Below are 22,565 nucleotides of genomic sequence, written 5' to 3'. Positions count from 1 at the left end.
ACTAGAAGGCTGCTGTGGTTTGTTGCAACTTAGCAACCAACCACCACCATGGACAACGCAATGGCTCTGCTTGCGCTGCAGCTTAGCCCCGGAGTAGCGGCGGGTGTTTACTGTAGGCTGGGAGCGGGGCCGCTTGAAGCTGCTGGGGACCGAGGCACGCACTCCTCTTTGTCACTGTCTCCGTTTTAGTTGTGCCTGTAGAGCGGTAAGCATAAGATGGGTCTCTTACGGATTATGGCATAGGAGCGCACAGCAACGAGGGGTCTTGGCAGTAAGAGCGCGCACGGCGACGGGGCGGGTCTGGGCGATACGTGCGTGCAACCACGAGGGGTGGTTGGTGTACGAGCGAGGAGCACAGAACGCAGAGCGGGAGCACAGAACGGACGTCCACGGGGGGGGGGTTGGGGTGCGAGTGCGCACACGGGAGCGCAGAACGGATGTCCACGGGGGGGGGGGGGTGCAATGAATGACATCTTATCCATATACTCGAGTATATACGGTAAATCCCACTGCCCATTTATTTATTTATTCATTCATTTACCGTTTATTTGAGTTTGTTTGTTATTAGACATTTTTTGAGAAGTAAGACAATACCCTGGCATGAATAGAAATGGGGGGAGAAAGACCAACGGAAGGAGCACTAGTCAGTTTGGAGGCAAAGCTCACTTTGGGTTTGGAAGTCAGACTTGGGAAGGTTCTACTGGGAAAGCACAGGGGTAAGTATCCCCTTTATTGGGCTTCCTACCTACCTAACAATGATCAAAGAGAAGGTAGAGCAGCACCAGATTTGTTATATGGGCGCCCCCATTCCTACATCCATTTAAACTCATGGAGCAAAATGTGGGCGAAATTTCAGTGCGGCTTGGGCAGCATGCTGCCCCCACACTTGTGCTGCCCCCTAGGCCCGAGCCTTTGTAGCCTCGCCACAAATCTGGGCCTGAAGATGAGCCTTTGCCCTGGTTAAAGGCTGAAAGAACAGATAAGGAGCTCCAACTTCTTCAGAATTCTTTGGTTTGAGTACGTGGACAAAAAGTGGTGGAACTTTATTCCCAACCCTTAGCCCCTGGGTTAAAACCAGTGAATGGCATAACTGCCTTAAGCTTTTGTGATGGTCCAACTGGTGGATAATCCAGAATTCTCACTGGGGCAAGGGGATAATCTTCTTAAAAATGGAAAAACAAGAATGAATTCTGTCTGTCTCTCTATCCATCCACCGATCCTTCTTATTTATCTATCGTCTCTGTCTAATCTATTTGTCTGTCTCTCCCATCTATCTGGTCAGGACAATCGCCCCATAATGCCCTGGCCCTACCCCAAGATGGAATCAGCTTCAAGGAAGGGTCGGATACTGTCACAGTGAGGGGGTCCCTATTACAAGGTTTGGTTCCTTTTACTTAGACAAACTGGGACCCTTTATCCATTTGTTCCCCCCCCCCCCAGGTCAGTAAGAAGCAGAATGGAAAGTATCTGGTCAAATAACTGATGTAAGTGCAGTATCTCTGAACCTGAGCAATGGATGGAATGTTCTGTAGAACAAGGTAACCTGTCTTTTCTCCTTTTGTTCTACTTGTTTGTATGAGACCAAAAGCCCAACGTGTTTCCCCTCCCTGGGTGCCAGGTAACCCGACTGCAACTCACTTTCACTTTTCATTTCTTGAAAAAAATGTTTATTTCTCATCACCCGCGGAACCGGCCTGGAACAACTGTCACTGTGATTCACTCACCCAAGGTACCCAATGTGCGGTAAGTCTCTCTGTCTGTATCTATCTACCTACCTCTATCTATCTACCTATATCTATCAACCTACCTATATCTACCTATATCTATCTACCTACCTATCTACCTATATCTATCTACCTACCTATATCTATCTATCTATCTATCTATCTACCTACCTACATATATCTATCTACCTACCTCCATCTATCTATCTACCTACCTATATCTATCTACCTATATCAACCTACCTATCTATCTATCTATGCTGTTTGTACAGCACATTTTGAGTATTTTTTTCCATTACAGTCCCAGCAATGAGGCTTCTGCTTTTCTGCATTTCTCTTGGGATACTGGGTCTGTGTATGGCTCCTCAGGTAAGAAATACATATCCAGATACCCTGAATTGTTCCATAGAATTTAATCACTGATTCAGGGCTGAGGGTGTGAGGTACCATAGGTTTAACAGCAGTGCAGTAATGTTATACAGATAGCTAGAATCTCAGCCATAAAGCAGGGCAGGACTGCTGCTTACAATGGGGGGATCAGATAGGATCTGTGCCACTGTGACAGAATGCTCTGTTATACAGATAGCTAGAATCTCAGCCATAAAGCAGGGCAGGACTGCTGCTTACAATGGGGGGATCAGATAGGATCTGTGCCACTGTGACAGAATGCTCTGTTATACAGATAGCTAGAATCTCAGCCATAAAGCAGGGCAGGGCTGCTGCTTACAATGGGGGGATCAGATAGGATCTGTGCCACTGTGACAGAATGCTCTGTTATACAGATAGCTAGAATCTCAGCCATAAAGCAGGGCAGGACTGCTGCTTACAATGGGGGGATCAGATAGGATCTGTGCCACTGTGACAGAATGCTCTGTTATACAGATAGCTAGAATCTCAGCCATAAAGCAGGGCAGGACTGCTGCTTACAATGGGGGGATCAGATAGGATCTGTGCCACTGTGACAGAATGCTCTGTTATACAGATAGTTAGAATCTCAGCCATAAAGCAGGGCAGGACTGCTGCTTACAATGGGGGGATCAGATAGGATCTGTGCCACTGTGACAGAATGCTCTGTTATACAGATAGCTAGAATCTCAGCCATAAAGCAGGGCAGGACTGCTGCTTACAATGGGGGGGGGATCAGATAGGATCTGTGCCACTGTGACAGAATGCTCTGTTATACAGATAGCTAGAATCTCAGCCATAAAGCAGGGCAGGACTGCTGCTTACAATGGGGGGGATCAGATAGGATCTGTGCCACTGTGACAGAATGCTCTGTTATACAGATAGCTAGAATCTCAGCCATAAAGCAGGGCAGGACTGCTGCTTACAATGGGGGGGATGAGACAGACCGTTTCTCTCTGTTCCCGCAGGTGGGGGCTGAGACCTACCAGCTGAGATATAAATCGGACGCATTTGATGATCAGTACATCGGCTGCGCAGACAAGATGGAGAAACACATGTTTCTGGTGCTGAAGAAGGAGAAGTTGAACAGAGAATTCGGCTCCGCTTGGGATAATGCGACGGAAAAGTGGGAGGAGATAGAGCCCACGTTGGAGCTTCCGGACGAGTTCCGGGATGAGTACGGAATCGCCCTATTGGTCTATACAAACGATTATCCCGAGGGGAACCCCATATTCCGACAGCTGAACAACAACGTGAGCGCGGCCGGGGTCTCTAGGGATCATTACATGAGGGAGTTTCACTTCAAGGCCCTTCACTTCTACCTGACGCGGGCGCTGCAGCTCCTCAAACCCGACTGTAACAGGACGCTCACGGCCTACCGGGGCAGCGACGCCACCTACAGCCTCTCGTCTCTTTTTCACTTTCGCCAATTCACCTCCTCCTCTCTCGATAAAAAGGTGGCACTGCGGTTTGGTATGGGCTCCGTATTCCGCATAGAGACCTGCTTCGGGGCCTCCATACGAGACTTCTCGTTCTTCCCGGCGGAGGCAGAAGTGTTAATTCCTGTCACGGAGCAGTTCCGATTCGTCAAACAGGTCAAATCGCTGTACGTGGTGGAGAGCACCGGGGTGCAATGCAGTTACTTCAACTGCGCCTACCTGGGAGGTGAGGGGATCTCTGCTGATTGGTGCTAATTCATCATGTGGTTACACTGGGGCTCATTCACTAACTAAGAGCAAAATATCGGGTGATGTTGCCCATAGCAACCAATTAGCAATTAGATTTGAGCGGTCACCTACACGTTAGAAAACAAAAGTAAATCTGATTGGTTGCTACAGGCAACAGCACCAATGATTTTGGCTTACACACTATAATAAATAGGCCCCTGTGGGTAAAAAAACAGGGGGAATTGTTTCGATATTTTGCTCTTAGTAAATGACTAAATGAGCCCCAGTCAGACCGCAGCGACCATGGCTATTAACCCCCCACTTGCTGGCTACAGATCTGATAACGTAATTATTGGTTACAATAATGCAAAACACAAAATTATTCAGGCAAAAAACATGGAGGCAAAGATGACTGCAACCCCCCCATATGTAATAAAAGGCACTAAGTTTGCCCGGGAACAGTAACCTATAGCAACCAATAAGGCATTTGTTTTTAAACAGCTGACCAGTAAATGCTTCCTGCTGATTGGTTGCTATGGGTTACTGCTCCTGGGCAAACCTAGGGGCACATTTACAAAAACTCTATCATTCTCTTTATTTAAAAAAAATAATTCAAACTCGACTAAACTCATTTCCCGAATGTCTAACATTTACTAAAACATCTGATTGGAAAAGTCAGTGCGAGACGAAGTTGCAAAAAGTTGCAAAAAAAGACAATTCCAAGTTGTTGCTCTGAAACCGCGACTTTTTCGAATTGTCATCCAAAAACCAACATCAAAAATCCGAAAACGCCACAGCTTTGAGGCAAACGTCGGATTTTTAGCCATTTAGACACATAATAAATCTCGAAAAACTTTTTTTTTTTTTTTAGCGGTAAAAATCCATGGAAAATTCATTTGAAATTCATTGAAATCCACAGAAATTCAAATGAAGCAATCTATAGGAAATCCATTAGAAATTATGTAGAAAAATCAAAGCTGATCCATAGAAAATCCATGGAAAATCATGAAAAATAGATAGAAAAAAATAGATAGGAAATTAAAATGAAATTCATAGAGAACATGATAAAAAGTGTGATGGGAATTTGTAGAAAATTCATCACTTCCTGTCAGGTGATCTCTGAGGGAGCACAAAGCTGTATCACTTCCTGTCAGGTGACAGCCCATCACAAGATGGTGGCTTTAGGGAAAAGAGCAATATTTACTGATAAATATATTCCAGTTTAAACTATCGGTTGGTTAAGTATGCATTGTGGGGGGATAGTTTTCCTTTAATGGGCAGAGTTCTGCCTTTTGCTCCCACACTACTTCCTGTTACAGTTAGAGCTGCATCACTTCCTGTCAGCTGATCTCTGAGGGAGCACACAGTCCATCACTTCCTGTCAGCTGATCTGTGAGGGAGCACACAGCCCATAACTTCTTGTCAGCTGATCTCTGAGGGAGCACACAGCCCATCACTTCCTGTCAGCTGATCTGTGAGGGAGCACACAGCCCATAACTTCCTGTCAGCTGATCTCTGAGGGAGCACACAGCCCATCACTTCCTGTCAGCTGATCTGTGAGGGAGTACACAGCCCATAACTTCCTGTCAGCTGATCTCTGAGGGAGCACACAGCCCATCACTTCCTGTCAGCTGATCTATGAGGGAGCACACAGCCCATAACTTCCTGTCAGCTGATCTCTGAGGGAGCACACAGCCCATCACTTCCTGTCAGCTGATCTCTGAGGGAGCACACAGCCCAGCACAAAATGGCGGCTCAAGGGAAAGGATGTAAAAGGGCAATATTTACTGATATATATATTCCAGTTTGGGAGATTCTTTAATAGGCCACTTAACATAATATAAACTGTCAGTTGGTTACGTATTTATTCTGGGGGTTTAGTTTGCCTTTAAAGGAAACCGGTAACAAATGTGCAGGAAATGCAATTATCAAATACCGGTAGAAAGCGAAAGATATCGCAGATTTTTCAGCAAAAATGAGGCTTTTGCAGCTCCACGTACTTGGCCTTTATTGTAGCAGCCGCGGGTTCAATGTATCATTTCCCACAATCCTTTTCACAAATATTGGGGGCAGGTTCTTGGGGGGTGGGGTTTATTTACATATTTCCATTGGTCCCTATTTTATTTGCTTTGCTTCACGACTCCTTTCTTTCCTTTGCAGCCGACAAGCAGACGCAGAGAAATTGCCACCTGGGTAAGAACAATATTTTTGTCTCTTAAAGCCCCGGCCTGTGGTTCCTCCTTGGGGCCCAGAGAGGGAATTCTGTGCTGTTCTGGTTCCAGCCCATTTATAGGGGATAATAAAGGCCACGTATCACTGCTCTCCAGGTATGGATACGGAGGGGAATGAAAGTGGCAGTGAGAGGCGGCAGTGCGAGGGGCAGGAGGAGAGAATCGCTGCCATAGAGGAAGTGATGGGCGCAAACCAGCAGCGATGGGGCGACAGCGAGAAGCAAATGGACGCCCTCGAGATCGACGCCCACATCAGCGCAAAGGAGTTTGGTAAAAAAAAAACTGAATTCGTTTCCTTACAGCCGGGAAAGTAGGGGTTAAATGTCGATTCAGGGTCATTACACTTCCTACTCTTTGTGTCTCTGTATAACGAATAAATACCCCCCCCCGATCCCCACAAATCTCTCCTCCGACAGACACAAAAATCGATACCCTGACCAAAGTGATGTTCGTCCTGTTCCTCCAATCAAATTACTCCACCGAGATCTCCGCTCTGCAAGAAGAGATCGCCAGAGTGCAGGAGATGAGCCAGGCCGGTCTCTTAATATCCCGGGGGCTGAGAGGTAGGAGTGTGTGAGAGACCCCAATACTGACAGGAGAGACCCCTCTGCTCACATACTGATAGGAGAGACCCCTCTGCTCAGATACTGATAGGAGAGACCCCTCTGCTCAGGTTCTGATAGGAGAGACCCCTCTGCTCAGATACTGATAGGAGAGACCCCTCTGCTCAGGTTCTGATAGGAGAGACCCCTCTGCTCAGATACTGATAGGAGAGACCCCTCTGCTCAGGTTCTGATAGGAGAGACCCCTCTGCTCAGATACTGATAGGAGAGACCCCTCTGCTCAGATACTGATAGGAGAGACCCCTCTGCTCAGATACTGATAGGAGAGACCCCTCTGCTCAGATACTGATAGGAGAGACCCCTCTGCTCAGATACTGATAGGAGACCCCTCTGCTCAGATACCGATAGGAGAGACCCCTCTGCTCAGATACTGATAGGAGACCCCTCTGCTCAGATACCGATAGGAGAGACCCCTCTGCTCAGATACTGATAGGAGACCCCTCTGCTCAGATACTGATAGGAGAGACCCCTCTGCTCAGATACTGATAGGAGAGACCCCTCTGCTCAGATACTGATAGGAGAGACCCCTCTGCTCAGATACTGATATGATATAAATGAGTTGAGGGAAACCTACCGTCGGAGCTGCGAGACTGCTGCTGGTTCTACACTTTCTAAAGTGACTTTTCATCCCCGACTCCAGACTATAAACTGCCGGAGTTGGTGCAAAGACTGAGCGACTTTAAGAAAGAGACAGCGCAGACCATGGGGACCCACAGCGCCGGAATCTCTGCCCTGGAAAAGAAATTATATTATATAATCGACCTTTATATGGAAAGCAGCAAACGTCACGTGACTATGAACCAACGCGCAGGTTTGTGATCCACTTATAGTCATGTATCCAGCCCTGTATACTGTATATTCATATATATATACTGCATATAGTGACTAAAGTGCCCCCTATTGTAACATATAGGGATATTATAAGCCCCCGAGGAGTTCCTTATAATATATAGTGAATAAAGTGCCCCCTATTGTAACATATAGGGATATTATAAGGCACAGAGGAGTTCCTTATAATATATAGTGAATAAAGTGCCCCCTATTGTAACATATAGGGATATTATAAGCCCCCGAGGAGTTCCTTATAATATATAGTGAATAAAGTGCCCCCTATTGTAACATATAGGGATATTATAAGTCCCCGAGGAGTTCCTTATAATATATAGTGAATAAAGTGCCCCCTATTGTAACATATAGGGATATTATAAGCCCCCGAGGGGTTCCTTATAATATATAGTGAATAAAGTGCCCCCTATTGTAACATATAGGGATATTATAAGTCCCCGAGGAGTTCCTTATAATATATAGTGAATAAAGTGCCCCCTATTGTAACATATAAGGATATTATAAGTCACAGAGGGGTTCCTTATAATATATAGTCGATAAAGTACCCCCTATTGTAACATGTAAGGATATTATATTGTTATATCAGAAGTCAATTCGGAGTTCCATGGCCAGTATAAAAGCGCCAGGCCTTCGGCCTCAGGTCATGGAACTCCGAGGTGACTTCTGATATCCTCATATTTTACAACAGGGGGCACTTTATTTATTATAATATACAAGTTTGAGTGAGTCATGTGACAGAAATGACATCACTAAGCTCTGATTATAACTGATGACATCACTAAGCACCGTTTATAAGGATATAATTTACAATTTGGTCCTACAGGGAAACTACCAAACTCTATATTATCTATATATATACAGTATACTGTCTATGTTCCTGGTTCTCGGCCACCACAGCTTACAATCTAATATAGGGGAACTGCTGAGTGAGAAGCTGCTTTGCGCGACATATAGGGGCCTATTTCTATATATTCTTACATTAATTTGGCACAAACTTCAGTGAACGCCCCAAAGGCTCAGCCTTGGTAGGTCTGATATTTAGTGCATTTCTTCCTATAATGTGTATTTTACATGAAATTGCCCCTTTGTTTATCCTACTGGGTGTTTTGGGGCATGACGCCTGGAGGGGCCCCATACATAATAAATAATATTGGCCCCTGGGATGCTATGGAGCAACCCTCCCCCCTATACACAAATATCACCGTCAGTCTGTGCCGAAACAGATCCATTTGGGTTCTAAAGGCCCAGTCACTATGACTAACAAACGGGTCGGACTGGGGGGTTCTGCCTCAGGGGCCCCTGCACCCCCCCCAAGGAGCCCCCACCGAGGCCTTCACAGCCCCCTTGACCCATCTGATCTCTTTCCTCCCGGTGGGGATCGGGTCATGGTCGGTGGGGCCCACTTGGTTTTTTCCCTGTGCCCCGGGGGCCCAGTCCGACCCTGATAACAAGGAACCCCCAAACTGACACAATGTAACTAAATGTTCTAATTCTATTTTACAGCAGAAATAAAGGAAGATATTTATTTTCTGAAGAAAATCATCTTTGGACTCGTCATTATCGTCGTTACTGTCCTCTGCCTGATTATATGGCCCAGCCGAGGGGCCGCACCAAAACGGACCCCCCGTTATTAGGGAACAGTTCCCACTTGTACTAAGTTTCTATTTATTGGGCGGGAATATTTCCTATTTACCTTTTCACTATATTTCATATTAAAGGCTGTATTTTCTGAGAGTCCCATAGCAACCAATCAGTGACTGGGTCTTTTCAGCAAGCTGCAGGTTGAACAATGAAAGCAAACATCTGATTGGTTGCCAAGGGTTACTGCCCAAGTACAAATTTGCCCAGAGTTTATAAATAAAACCCACTGGGGCTCATTTATCAACAGTGGGCAAATTTGCCCATGGGCAGTAACCCATAGCAACCAATCAGTGATTACCTTTTTTCAGCTAGCTGCATGTAGAACAATGAATATAATAATTTGATTGGTTGCCATGGGTTTCTGCCCATGGGCAAATTTGCCCACTGTTGATAAATGAGCCCCACTATCTTTTATATAAGGCATTCTTCTTTTAAAACTTGCTGGGGTCTAGAAAAAACAATGGAATTCCTATTATTTCTGTTGTTGCCCATCGAGCAAATATTTATTGGGCTCCTATTAGCCCCTATATTTATTGGCTTTTCATCAGTCTGTATATGCATTCTTATTAATCGATATATTTATGGGGTTCCTATTAGCCCAGATATTCATTCCTATTGGCCAATATATTAATTAGGTTCCTATCAGCCCATATATTCATTCCTATTGGCCAATATATTAATTGGGTTCCTATAAGCCCACATATCCATTCCTATTGGCCAATATATTAATTAGGCTCCTATCAGCCCACATATTCATTCCTATGAGCCAATAAATTAATTAGGTTCCTATCAGGCCACATATTAATTCCTATTGGCCAATATATTAATTAGGTTCCTATCAGCCCATATATTCATTCCTATTGGCCAATATATTAATTGGGTTCCTATCAGCCCATAAATTCATTCCTATTGGCCAATATATTAATTGGGTTCCTATAAGCCCATAAATTCATTCCTATTGGCCAATATATTAATTGGGTTCCTATCAGCCCATAAATTCATTCCTATTGGCCAATATATAAATTGGGTTTCTATAAGCCCACATATTCATTCCTATTGGCCAATATATTAATTAGGCTCCTATCAGCCCATATATTCATTCCTATTGGCCAATATATTAATTGGGTTCCTATAAGCCCATATATTCATTCCTATTGGCCAATATATTAATTAGGTTCCTATAAGCCCACATATTCATTCCTATTGGCCAATATATTAATTAGGCTCCTATCAGCCCATATATTCATTCCTATTGGCCAATATATTAATTGGGTTCCTATAAGCCCATATATTCATTCCTATTGGCCAATATATTAATTGGGTTCCTATAAGCCCACATATTCATTCCTATTGGCCAATATATTAATTGGGTTCCTATCAGCCCATATATTAATTCCTATTGGCCAATATATTAATTGGGTTCCTATCAGCCCATATATTAATTCCTATTGGCCAATATATTAATTGGGTTCCTATCAGCCCATATATCCATTCCTATTGGCTGATATATTTACTGGGCTCCCATTAGCCCAAATATTCATTACAGTGTATTGGAGATTTGGTACCTAATAAACGGAATTAATGCTGAGAGATTCTCTCCCTGTGGTTCTTTTTGGGTCGCGTCATCCCAAACTTTGTTGCAGGAATCGGAATGAACACGTTTAGTCGCAGAGCTTGACATACAGTCACATGACCAGTCCCTGTGATATATATATATATATATAAATAAACTGCTGTGTAGCCCAGGGCAGCCATTCAATCTGAAACTGGGTTAAATGGCACAGGTTACTTAGCAGATGGGCTCTGTAGAATACAATGGGGTTAGTTCTTACACAGGGTGATAAACAAAGGGAAAATATCCTTCAGGGCTGGGTCTCTGCAAGATTACAGGCTGAACCCCTATCCTATAAGATAGGACATTTGTTTCCAAGATATGTGTAGGTTCTGGATAAACAAATAGACTTTAACCCTTTCCCTGCCAGTAGTGTTAGGGGGTCTTATGGCACATAATACACATACCGGGTGCAAAAACTGCACGAGCCGGAGCGTCATATGTGAAAATTCATATGCACTATTTTTATTTGGGGGCCCCTGTACCCCACATAGTTTGGTAAATCTGTGTATATAGGGCCTCAAACTGTTCAGTAGGCCCCTGGCGTTCATATTTGGGGTGATTTGCCTTTGTACGCAAGAAATTGTGTGAGATAAATGCGCCAAATTGCAACATTTTTAGGCGATTTTCTGAAATGTCACCCTACATTTCTGACAGAAATGACAGATCATATGGGGGTTCCCATTGGGGCCCCTACATGCCACATACTTAGCTAAACCTATACATATTGGGCATCAAACTGTTCAGGGGACCCCTGGCGTTCATATTTAGGGGGGTTTACCTGGTTACTTTATGGCCTGTAGGAGATCAGATTCTATAGAAGCTTTGAAGCCATTTTTCAAAAAATTCACATATTTTGATAAAAACCAATAAGTTCAGGAAAGCATTGTGACTTGGTAGTTTGGAGCAGACAGACAGTTCTACCTATTCTGGATTCCCCAGAATCTGCTCTTTCCAAAAATGTATCATTTTCTGGGATAAACTTTCTGTTAGTGGAAGATTTGGCCTTTAAATCTAAAGTATGCAGCTTTCTGGCGCAGTGTTTTGGGGATTTGGCAGTGCCCTGCCGGGAGTTTGTGGCCTATACACGTGGGAATTCTCCATAAAACTATGTGTGTTTGGTATTGGCACCATCAGAAGGGATAGTACTTTCCAAATCAGTTGTATTTTTGTGCATAAAATAATTTTTGTTTCTGGTATATGTGTTTATATTATGGAAAATGTGATTTTTTTTTCATTTTTTAGACATTTAGAAGCCTATATCTTGTTACAGAATTGGAATTACACATATTTTGAAAGCTTAGGTTGTTCTGAAAAAAACGCTATATTGTTTTCCTGAGTAAACTAAAAGTCCCCCCGAGCTAAGGCCCCTAAAGTGAAACAGCGCAAAATGTTCACAAACTGTCTGGCAGTAGAAGTTCCGCTTTGTTCAAAACAGCTGGCAGTGACAGGGTTAAATGTAAAATAAATGTATTTCCGCTGTGTGACGTTACGGTAACACCCCGAGGGGGCGCTGCGCCTCCGCCTGACTCACTGGAACGGGAGGAAGTTACAAGTATCGGAGTTTGAGGAGAAGAAAGTTTTAGCAGACTGGTACAAAGGCTCAGAGGGGGGCGGGCACGGAGGGGTTAAAGGCAGCGACACAGACTGACAGCTGCGACTTCCTCCTCAGACAAAAACAGGAAGATGCGACTGTGCGACCGGCCCCGGGGCCCTCAGCTCGACCGCACCCAGGGGCCTGTAAGTGTCCGGGCTGGGACTGTGGGGTCTGTCAGGGCAAAGCATGCTGGGAATATGGGGGTCTGACAGGGGCAAGGCATGCTGGGAATATGGGGGGTCTGTCAGGGGCTGCCCAGGGGCAAGGCATGCTGGGAATATGGGGGTCTGTCAGGGGGCTGCCCAGGGGCAAGGCATGCTGGGAATATGGGGGTCTGTCAGGGGCAAGGCATGCTGGGAATATGGGGGTCTGTCAGGGGCAAGGCATGCTGGGAATATGGGGGTCTGTCAGGGGCAAGGCATGCTGGGAATATGGGGGTCTGTCAGGGGCTGCTCAGGGGCAAGCCATGCTGGGAATATGGGGGGGTCTGTCAGGGGCAAGGCATGCTGGGAATATGGGGGGTCTGTCAGGGGCTGCTCAGGGGCAAGGCATGCTGGGAATATGGGGGGGTCTGTCAGGGGCAAGGCATGCTGGGAATATGGGGGGTCTGTCAGGGGCAAGGCATGCTGGGAATATGGGGGGTCTGTCAGGGGCAAGCCATGCTGGGAATATGGGGGGGTCTGTCAGGGGCAAGGCATGCTGGGAATATGGGGGGGTCTGTCAGGGGCAAGGCATGCTGGGAATATGGGGGTCTGTCAGGGGCAAGGCATGCTGGGAATATGGGGGTCTGTCAGGGGCAAGGCATGCTGGGAATATGGGGGTCTGTCAGGGGCAAGGCATGCTGGGAATATGGGGGTCTGTCAGGGGCAAGGCATGCTGGGAATATGGGGGGGGTCTGTCAGGGGCAAGGCATGCTGGGAATATGGGGGTCTCTCCCTCTACTTACCCCACTGTAGCAATAAACAGTCAATAAACAGATAAAATATAGATAAAATAACAATAAACAGAGCAACTGGAGCCGCCCCCATCTCCTCCCGTACCCCTGAGGGACAAGTGGGGGCGCTGTGTCATGTGATTTGGGGTTCTTTCCTAATTAGGGCTTATTTACTATGGGCAGCGGCGAGTGCAAGTACTTTGCATAAAATTCCCCCCATAAATCCAATGTACAAAGTGGCTGTGGCCCCGGGGGGGGGGGGAATCCCACTATATATAGAGACGTGTATTTAACCCCCCAACGAGGAGTTCATTATCTGTATGTTTTACAGGTGGGTTTCTTCTCTCAGACATGGGGTAAGTGCCCCGGGCAGGGGGGGCAATGAGCCGACTCTTCCTGCTCTGTATCGCCCTGTGTCCGGACCTGCTGGGGGACATCCCAGGTAATGTGCCCTGTCTGTACAACCACCATAGATACATTGATAGGGGGGCTGGGGGGGGGGCTGTTTGTGCCTCTGGGTACTGGGAATGCCAGGGGGGCTGTAAGGTGCCACAGACAGTCACTATTTATTGGGCTGGGGGGGGGCTGTTTGTGCCTCTGGGTACTGGGAATGCCAGGGGGGCTGTAAGGTGCCACAGACAGTCACTATTTATTGGGCTGGGGGGGGCTGTTTGTGCCTCTGGGTACTGGGAATGCCAGGGGGGCTGTAAGGTGCCACAGACAGTCACTATTTATTGGGCTGGGGGGGGGGGCTGTTTGTGCCTCTGGGTACTGGGAATGCCAGGGGGCTGTAAGGTGCCACAGACAGTCACTATTTATTGGGCTGGGGGGGCTGTTTGTGCCTCTGGGTACTGGGAATGCCAGGGGGGCTGTAAGGTGCCACAGACAGTCACTATTTATTGGGCTGGGGGGGGGCTGTTTGTGCCTCTGGGTACTGGGAATGCCGGGGGGGCTGTAAGGTGCCACAGACAGTCACTATTTATTGGGCTGGGGGGGCTGTTTGTGCCTCTGGGTACTGGGAATGCCAGGGGGGCTGTAAGGTGCCACAGACAGTCACTATTTATTGGGCTGGGGGGGCTGTTTGTGCCTCTGGGTACTGGGAATGCCAGGGGGGCTGTAAGGTGCCACAGACAGTCACTATTTATTGGGCTGGGGGGGGCTGTTTGTGCCTCTGGGTACTGGGAATGCCAGGGGGGCTGTAAGGTGCCACAGACAGTCACTATTTATTGGGCTGGGGGGGGGGGGCTGTTTGTGCCTCTGGGTACTGGGAATGCCAGGGGGGCTGTAAGGTGCCACAGACAGTCACTATTTATTGGGCTGGGGGGGTTGTTTGTGCCTCTGGGTACTGGGAATGCCAGGGGGGGCTGTAAGGTACCACAGACAGTCACTATTTATTGGGCTGGGGGGCTTGTTTGTGCCTCTGGGTACTGGGAATGCCAGGGGGGCTGTAAGGTGGCACAGAGAGTCACTATTTATTGGGCTGGGGGGGCTGTTTGTGCCTCTGGGTACTGGGAATGCCAGGGGGGCTGTAAGGTGCCACAGACAGTCACTATTTATTGGGCTGGGGGGGCTGTTTGTGCCTCTGGGTACTGGGAATGCCAGGGGGGCTGTAAGGTGCCACAGTCAGTCACTATTTATTGGGCTGGGGGGGGGCTGTTTGTGGCTCTGGGTACTGGGAATGCCGGGGGGGCTGTAAGGTGCCACAGACAGTCACTATTTATTGGGCTGGGGGGGCTGTTTGTGCCTCTGGGTACTGGGAATGCCGGGGGGGCTGTAAGGTGCCACAGACAGTTACTATTTATTGCGCTGGGGGGGTTGTTTGTGCCTCTGGGTACTGGGAATGCCGGGGGGGCTGTAAGGTGCCACAGACAGTCACTATTTATTGGGCTGGGGGGGGGGGGCTGTTTGTGCCTCTGGGTACTGGGAATGCCAGGGGGGCTGTAAGGTGCCACAGACAGTCACTATTTATTGGGCTGGGGGGGTTGTTTGTGCCTCTGGGTACTGGGAATGCCAGGGGGGGCTGTAAGGTACCACAGACAGTCACTATTTATTGGGCTGGGGGGCTTGTTTGTGCCTCTGGGTACTGGGAATGCCAGGGGGGCTGTAAGGTGGCACAGAGAGTCACTATTTATTGGGCTGGGGGGGCTGTTTGTGCCTCTGGGTACTGGGAATGCCAGGGGGGCTGTAAGGTGCCACAGACAGTCACTATTTATTGGGCTGGGGGGGCTGTTTGTGCCTCTGGGTACTGGGAATGCCAGGGGGGCTGTAAGGTGCCACAGTCAGTCACTATTTATTGGGCTGGGGGGGGGCTGTTTGTGGCTCTGGGTACTGGGAATGCCGGGGGGGCTGTAAGGTGCCACAGACAGTCACTATTTATTGGGCTGGGGGGGCTGTTTGTGCCTCTGGGTACTGGGAATGCCGGGGGGGCTGTAAGGTGCCACAGACAGTTACTATTTATTGCGCTGGGGGGGTTGTTTGTGCCTCTGGGTACTGGGAATGCCGGGGGGGCTGTAAGGTGCCACAGACAGTCACTATTTATTGGGCTGGGGGGGCTGTTTGTGCCTCTGGGTACTGGGAATTGGTACAGTTGGTACAGGCCAAGTATCTTCAGCCCCAGGGGGGCTTATCATAAACATTTAAAGTTATCAGATAAACTCTTCAAACCAGGGGCAATAAGTTGCCACAATTACTGATACTTTATCAAATGACACCTTTTATTCTATTTCAGATTACTATGAAGTGATTGGGGCGGAGAGAATCAGCAATGGAAGTTGCCCCGGGCAGGACCCAGTCAGGAGCTACAACCCTGCGCCAAAGGTACCCCCGATACCCCCCAACCTTCCCTGCCCCCGGGCTGCTCCATGTGTATCAGCCCCGCCTGCAGGGCAAGGCCACATTCTCTAAATATTTGTTTTGAAAAATACAAACCTTTGAGGGGGAGCTATAGAAATCCTTATGGGGGGTGGCATATGGGTAAAGCAGGCGGCAGATAATAAGGGGCCCTATACGGGGGGGGGGGGGCACCAAGCAAGGAAATGCAATAGGGTTACAGAGGTGGGGTGAAACTGGATCGGATAAAATAGGAGAGGATGGGACTGGATAGGAATGGATTTGATTGGATAGGAATGTATTTGATTGGATAGGAATGGATTTGATTGGATAGGAGAGTATGGAATTAGATGGGACAGTATAGGGTTGAATGGGACAAGATAGGATTAGATGGGAGAGAATGGGACAGGACAGGACAGGATAGGATTGGATAGGACTGGATGGGGCAGGATAGGACTGGGTGGGACTGGATGGGACAGAATAGGACTGGATGGGGCAGGATAGGACTGGGTGGGACTGGATGGGACAGAATAGGACTGGATAGGATTGGATGGGGCAGGATAGGACAGGATAGGACTGGATGGAACAGGATAGGACAGGTGGCTGCTCAAACTAGAAACCTGGCACATATGAACCAATGGGGAGCTTGTCACATGCTCCAATAGAGATTGAGTTAAAGGTTAATCAGATGACAAGAGTTGGGGGCAACAGCTATCAGTACAGGAAAGTGCAGATGCCCCTATAACAGTGCCACCTGCAGGAGGAGTAACAACACAGGATTCTATTATAATCCAATGGGTCAGACTAGTGACCTGACTCCCGGCTGTATCCACTGGTGAGACAATCCCGTTAGTATTGGTTCCATTGGTTAAACCCTGACCCCATTGTTGAACCCACAGAGGAAATGTAACCTCCTGAACCTGGACCTAATGCCCAACGCCTTCGACGATGAGTACGAGGGCTGCGCTGAGGAGCTGGAGAGGGACTCCATGCCCAAGGTCCTCAAGATGGAAACGTATCAGAACCCCGTTTTTGGGTTGGCTTGGAAACGGGCGGAAAAAGACTGGAACAAAGTGAAATCTACTTTGCGCCTTCCCCTGGGATTTACCGACGCTTTTGGGACCGCCATTCGGGTTTATACAACGGACTGGCCGGAAGGGAACCCCCTGTACAAAGCCTTTAATGGCAACGTGAGCTCGGCCGGCAGGTCCAGGGAGCACTACATGGAGCACTTCCACTTCAAAGCTCTCCACTTCTACCTGACCAGAGCCATGCAGGTTCTCCGGCGCAACTCAAGGAGGCGCTACCGCACCTACAGGGGGACCGACGGCTCCTACGAGGTCTCTGAGGAGCTTCTGCGCTTCGGCAGGTTCACATCCTCGTCTCTGAACGTGGAGGTGGCCAAAGGGTACAACGCGGGGCTATTGTTTGAGATAACAACCTGCTTTGGGGTGGACATCCACAGGGTTTCCTTCTTCCCCAAAGAGAGGGAAGTTCTGATCCCGGTGGCGGAGAAGTTCCATTACGTGGGGAAGAGGGACAATATCTACGTCATGAACAGTACCTGCCAGCTCTGCACCTACTTCAACTGCGCCTACCTGGGAGGTAAGTGCCCCAGGGGCCTTCACTCTACAGGAACCTCCATTAAATGGTATATGTGAGTATCACTGACAGATCATTATGGACAGTTACCAGAACCTACTAACTCTCTCTTATTTATTGTAGAGGAGAAGCGAGAAGTTCCTGTGTGCAGCTCTGGTAGGTTTCTTTTGTAGAACTCACCCTCTGTGGCCTGCGCTTGGCGGATAGAAGATGTGTTCTAAGGCTTAGAACACGCCTTCTATCTGCTGAGCACAGGGGCAAGGTAGGGTGGGTCCAAAGAATGCCGGTTGCAGATGCAGATGCGATGCGGAAGAGGGCGTGGATAGAAGACGTGATCTAAGCCTTAAAACACGTCTTCTATCCGCCAAGCGCAGGCCACGCCCCTTGTTATTTTTTTTATTAAAGATTTGGCAGCGAGCCAGAGGTAGCCATCAAAAGAGCCACATCTGGCTCCCGAACCATAGGTTCCCTACCCCTGCTCTATGGTTATGGATGCTCTCCCTATAGTATGAGTTGCCCAACTCTATGGTATTGGATGTTCTCCCTATAGTATGAGTTGCCCAACTCTATGGTATTGGATGCTCTCCCTATAGTATGAGTTGCCCAACTCTATGGTATTGGATGTTCTCCCTATAGTATGAGTTGCCCAACTCTATGGTATTGGATGTTCTCCCTATAGCATGAGTTGCCCAACTCTCTATGGTAATGGATGCTCTCCCTATAGTATGAGTTGCCTAACTCTATGGTATTGGATGTTCTCCCTATAGTATGAGTTGCCCAACTCTATGGTATTGGATGTTCTCCCTATAGCATGAGTTGCCCAACTCTCTATGGTAATGGATGCTCTCCCTATAGTATGAGTTGCCCAACTCTATGGTATTGGATGTTCTCCCTATAGTATGAGTTGCCCAACTCTATGGTATTGGATGCTCTCCCTATAGTATGAGTTGCCCAACTCTATGGTATTGGATGTTCTCCCTATAGTATGAGTTGCCCAACTCTATGGTATTGGATGCTCTCCCTATAGTATGAGTTGCCCAACTCTATGGTATTGGATGTTCTCCCTATAGTATGAGTTGCCCAACTCTATGATATTGGATGTTCTCCCTATAGCATGAGTTGCCCAACTCTCTATGGTAATGGATGCTCTCCCTATAGTATGAGTTGCCCAACTCTATGGTATTGGATGTTCTCCCTATAGTATGAGTTGCCCAACTCTATGGTATTGGATGCTCTCCCTATAGTATGAGTTGCCCAACTCTATGGTATTGGATGTTCTCCCTATAGTATGAGTTGCCCAACTCTATGATATTGGATGTTCTCCCTATAGCAAGAGTTGCCCAACTCTCTATTGTAATGGATGTTCTCCCTATAGTATGAGTTGCCTAACTCTCTATGGTATTGGATGTTCTCCCTATAGTATGAGTTGCCCAACTCTCTATGGTAATGGATGCTCTCCCTATAGTATGAGTTGCCCAACTCTCTATGGTATTGGATGTTCTCCCTATAGTATGAGTTGCCCAACTCTCTATGGTAATGGATGCTCTCCCTATAGCAAGAGTTGCCCAACTCTCTATTGTAATGGATGTTCTCCCTATAGTATGAGTTGCCTAACTCTATGGTATTGGATGTTCTCCCTATAGTATGAGTTGCCCAATTCTCTATGGTAATGGATGCTCTCCCTATAGTATGAGTTGCCTAACTCTATGGTATTGGATGTTCTCCCTATAGTATGAGTTGCCCAACTCTCTTTGGTTATGGATTCTCTAAAGTATAGTCATCCAACTCTATATATATATCATTATGGATTTACATACCATTATTTAATGATATAATGCTCCATGGTTATGGGAGTTACCCCTATAGGGCAATCCATCCACATCTCTATGGTTATGACTGTTCCACCTATAGTCTGATGCATCCAACTTCTGTTCTTATACTGTAGATGTCTAGTATGGGTCACCCAACTGTCTCTTACTATGGCGGAACCCCCACAGTATGAGTTATTAAAGTCTCTAGTTATGGGCGTGCTTTAGTACGGGTAACCCATTTCTTTTTGTCACATTTTGGCCTTTCTATAAAATTGTACATTGCTCTTCTCAGTGGTATTTGTTGTTTTCTCCTCCCACCACAGGTCTCCAATAAGAATCTGGTCTCCAGTCTCTGCTCTCCTGCATGACCCAGATTATTCCATTCCCTCCTATAGATCGGAGCGGAGTGAGGAGTCTGCGGATGTTGAGCTCAGAGACGAAGATGTTGGGGCAAGATGATGGTCAGACTTACTGTATTGTGTCAAAAAAGATCCCGGTCAAGTAGAATGTTCTACAATACATTATAGGCAGAAGTGTCTTGTCAATAAAATCTATTTTTCCTCATTTTATGATTAAACTGTGTGTTATCTGCTAATTCCCACTGATTGTGACTCTAAACAAAAAGGCCTGGGAGGAGCAGAACCTACAAAGAACCCTCTGGGCATGGCCACCTCAACAAAATGTGGCCCTCAAGGCAAATGTGAAATATGAGCAGCGCCCCAGTGTCTAGGTTGAGTATAGTCTTTCCAGACAGTAGTGTAGGGTGAGGTGAGTAGGAGGAGGTTCCTTCTGGAACTTGGGCAGGAACCTACCCATGATGCAGTTTGATACTGGGCTGGAGGAATGTTGCAACAATGGTTGAACTGAAAGAAAGAAATTGGTTGTACTGAGTCTGAAAAAGGGTTTGTGTATGGAGAGCAATTCAGAGGTGCGGCAATGGCTTGAGGGACCCCATGAAATGGAACTCAACTGGGGCTCATTTATCAACACTGAGCAAATTTGCCCATGGGCAGTAACCCATAGCAACCAATCAGTGATTGGCTTTTGTCAGCCAGCTACATGTAGAACAATGAATGCAACAATTTGATTGGTTGCCATAGGTTACTGCCCATGGGCAAATTTGCCCAGCGTTGATAATAATGGGGGCTAGACTTGATGGGACTTGAGTCAACTACTCTGGCCATGGTTACTGACTAATCAAGCACCCCAGGCTGTATTTAGGTCTGGTGTCACCCTAGGCACCTAAATGCACCCCCTATTTGGAAGAAGTGACGCCACTCTCAATGTACAGGTCACATCCGGGCACGTGACATCACTTCATGTGTGGGGGCCGCATACCCCCCCAGTTCCGTTGTGGATCTCGGCAGGAACTCTCCAATGGGGGGGGGGGGGAGATTTTTCATTTTTTTCTAAAAATAAATCTTATATAGGCACCCGGGGGACCCCCCCCCTCCAAAAGCTGCCGCCCCAGGCCCTCGGGTGTCTATATATAAATACGCCCCAGCAAACACTGACTGGAAGAGCTGTATGGGCCAATGGTGCCATGTGATTTCCCACTTATTTCACTTTAGCTGTAGGTGTGGGGGCCTGCAAAATATTCTCCAGGGGGGCAAAGTCATTCAAAAACAAGTCTTTTCGAGACTAAGCCTGGATACAGTAACTAGGTGCCCAGTTTGCAGGAAATCACTGTATTGTAACTCACATTATTGTGTAACTAGGGGGCGCTGTTTCAGCAGAGAGTTTAAATCATGAGAATGTGCTGCTCTGTACATAACCCAATAGTAGCTACAAATCTATGTAAAAACCATTGTGGCACCAAGCTAAGGCCAATAAAGGGCAGAAAGCCCACCATATCTGGGGTGGGGTAGTACCCCCCCTTGCCCCTATGCACTTTGCGTGTTGGGGGCAGAAATACAACCATCATGCATGTTTCTATCTGCATGTTGGGGGGATACACCTAATGTGGGGGGCAGCGATTCAAGCACAGCCCTGCCCAGTGCATTTCCCATAAGTCCCTATATAAAGGGGAATGTTGGGGGGATACACCTAATGTGGGGGGCAGAGATTCCAGCACAGCCCTGCACAGTGCATTTGCCATAAGTCCCTATATAAAGGGGAATGTTGGGGGGATACGCAATGTGGGGGGCAGAGATTCCAGCACAGCCCTGCACAGTGCATTTCCCATAAGTCCCTATATAAAGGGGAATGTTGGGGGGATACACCTAATGTGGGGGGCAGAGATTCCAGCACAGCCCTGCACAGTGCATTTCCCATAAGTCCCTATATAAAGGGGAATGTTGGGGGGATACACCTAATGTGGGGGGCAGAGAGTTCAGCACAGCCCTGCACAGTGCATTTCCCATAAGTCCCTATATAAAGGGGAATGTTGGGGGGATACACCTAATGTGGGGGGCAGAGATTCCAGCACAGCCCTGCACAGTGCATTTCCTATAAGTCCCTATATAAAGGGGAATGTTGGGGGGATACACAATGTGGGGTGCAGAGATTCCAGCACAGCCCTGCACAGTGCATTTCCCATAAGTTCCTATATAAAGGGGAATGTTGGGGGGGATACACCTAATGTGGGGGCAGAGATTCCAGCACAGCCCTGCACAGTGCATTTCCCATAAGTCCCTATATAAAGGGGAATGTTGGGGGGATACACCTAATGTGGGGGGCAGAGATTCCAGCACAGCCCTGCACAGTGCATTTCCCATAAGTTCCTATATAAAGGGGAATGTTGGGGGGATACACCTAATGTGGGGGGCAGAGATTCCAGCACAGCCCTGCACAGTGCATTTCCCATAAGTCCCTATATAAAGGGGAATGTTGGGGGGATACACCTAATGTGGGGGGCAGAGATTCCAGCACAGCCCTGCACAGTGCATTTCCCATAAGTCCCTATATAAAGGGGAATGTTGGGGGGATACACCTAATGTGGGGGGCAGAGATTCCAGCACAGCCCTGCACAGTGCATTCCCCATAAGCCCCTATATAAAGGGGAATGTTGGGGGGATACACCTAATGTGGGGGGCAGAGATTC

The 22,565-nt window shown here is 47.4% G+C and overlaps 3 protein-coding genes across 5 annotated transcripts; all 3 read left to right on the top strand.

Annotated features, from left to right (window-relative positions):
• Window positions 1-48: 48 nt before the first annotated feature.
• Window positions 49-3,823, top strand: LOC100493422 (ecto-ADP-ribosyltransferase 5-like). The gene is made up of 3 exons (XM_031896259.1): window positions 49-112; window positions 2,026-2,093; window positions 3,098-3,823. Exons 1-3 carry the CDS (start codon window positions 49-51, stop codon window positions 3,821-3,823), a joined length of 858 nt encoding a protein of 285 aa, XP_031752119.1.
• A 2,081-nt stretch (window positions 3,824-5,904) lies between these two features.
• Window positions 5,905-9,298, top strand: art5l1 (ADP-ribosyltransferase 5 like 1). Its single transcript, XM_018089873.2, has 5 exons — window positions 5,905-5,989; window positions 6,124-6,297; window positions 6,444-6,590; window positions 7,291-7,461; window positions 9,000-9,298. Exons 2-5 carry the CDS (start codon window positions 6,126-6,128, stop codon window positions 9,128-9,130), a joined length of 621 nt encoding a protein of 206 aa, XP_017945362.2. The 5' UTR covers window positions 5,905-5,989; window positions 6,124-6,125; the 3' UTR covers window positions 9,131-9,298.
• Window positions 9,299-12,258: 2,960 nt separating this feature from the next.
• On the top strand, window positions 12,259-20,099 carry LOC100489326 (ecto-ADP-ribosyltransferase 5-like). Of its 3 annotated transcripts, XM_031897409.1 has the most exons (6): window positions 12,259-12,489; window positions 13,612-13,722; window positions 16,009-16,097; window positions 17,009-17,714; window positions 17,835-17,867; window positions 19,846-20,099. In XM_031897409.1, the coding sequence occupies exons 2-6, from the start codon at window positions 13,662-13,664 to the stop codon at window positions 19,854-19,856; spliced, it is 900 nt and encodes a 299-aa protein (XP_031753269.1). In that variant the 5' UTR covers window positions 12,259-12,489; window positions 13,612-13,661; the 3' UTR covers window positions 19,857-20,099. The 3 variants fall into 3 exon arrangements, with proteins under 3 accessions (XP_031753269.1, XP_031753268.1, XP_031753270.1); XM_031897408.1 differs by lacking the exons at window positions 17,835-17,867; window positions 19,846-20,099 and having other exon boundaries at window positions 17,009-17,826; XM_031897410.1 differs by lacking the exons at window positions 13,612-13,722; window positions 17,835-17,867; window positions 19,846-20,099 and having other exon boundaries at window positions 17,009-17,826.
• Window positions 20,100-22,565: the final 2,466 nt, after the last annotated feature.

The sequence above is a fragment of the Xenopus tropicalis genome, chromosome 2 (genome assembly GCF_000004195.4).
Source record: "Xenopus tropicalis strain Nigerian chromosome 2, UCB_Xtro_10.0, whole genome shotgun sequence".
In the NCBI taxonomy this organism is placed as follows: Eukaryota; Metazoa; Chordata; class Amphibia; order Anura; family Pipidae; genus Xenopus; species Xenopus tropicalis.
The sequence above is the reverse complement of the archived record's forward strand: the minus strand, read 5'-3'. Positions and strand labels throughout refer to the sequence as shown.

Bases quoted from the DNA above. Each gene is read 5' to 3' on its own strand.
- LOC100489326 (XM_031897408.1), top strand. From the start codon at position 13,662: ATGAGCCGACTCTTCCTGCTCTGTATCGCCCTGTGTCCGGACCTGCTG. The intron at 13,723-16,008 runs GTAATGTGCCCT...ATTCTATTTCAG, and splicing joins CCTGCTGGGGGACATCCCAG to ATTACTATGAAGTGATTGGG. The intron at 16,098-17,008 runs GTACCCCCGATA...TTGAACCCACAG, and splicing joins GCTACAACCCTGCGCCAAAG to AGGAAATGTAACCTCCTGAA.
- art5l1 (XM_018089873.2), top strand. From the start codon at position 6,126: ATGGATACGGAGGGGAATGAAAGTGGCAGTGAGAGGCGGCAGTGCGAG. The intron at 6,591-7,290 runs GTAGGAGTGTGT...CCCCGACTCCAG, and splicing joins AATATCCCGGGGGCTGAGAG to ACTATAAACTGCCGGAGTTG. The intron at 7,462-8,999 runs GTTTGTGATCCA...TCTATTTTACAG, and splicing joins GACTATGAACCAACGCGCAG to CAGAAATAAAGGAAGATATT.
- LOC100493422 (XM_031896259.1), top strand. From the start codon at position 49: ATGGACAACGCAATGGCTCTGCTTGCGCTGCAGCTTAGCCCCGGAGTA. The intron at 113-2,025 runs GTAGGCTGGGAG...TTTCCATTACAG, and splicing joins AGTAGCGGCGGGTGTTTACT to TCCCAGCAATGAGGCTTCTG. The intron at 2,094-3,097 runs GTAAGAAATACA...CTGTTCCCGCAG, and splicing joins GTCTGTGTATGGCTCCTCAG to GTGGGGGCTGAGACCTACCA.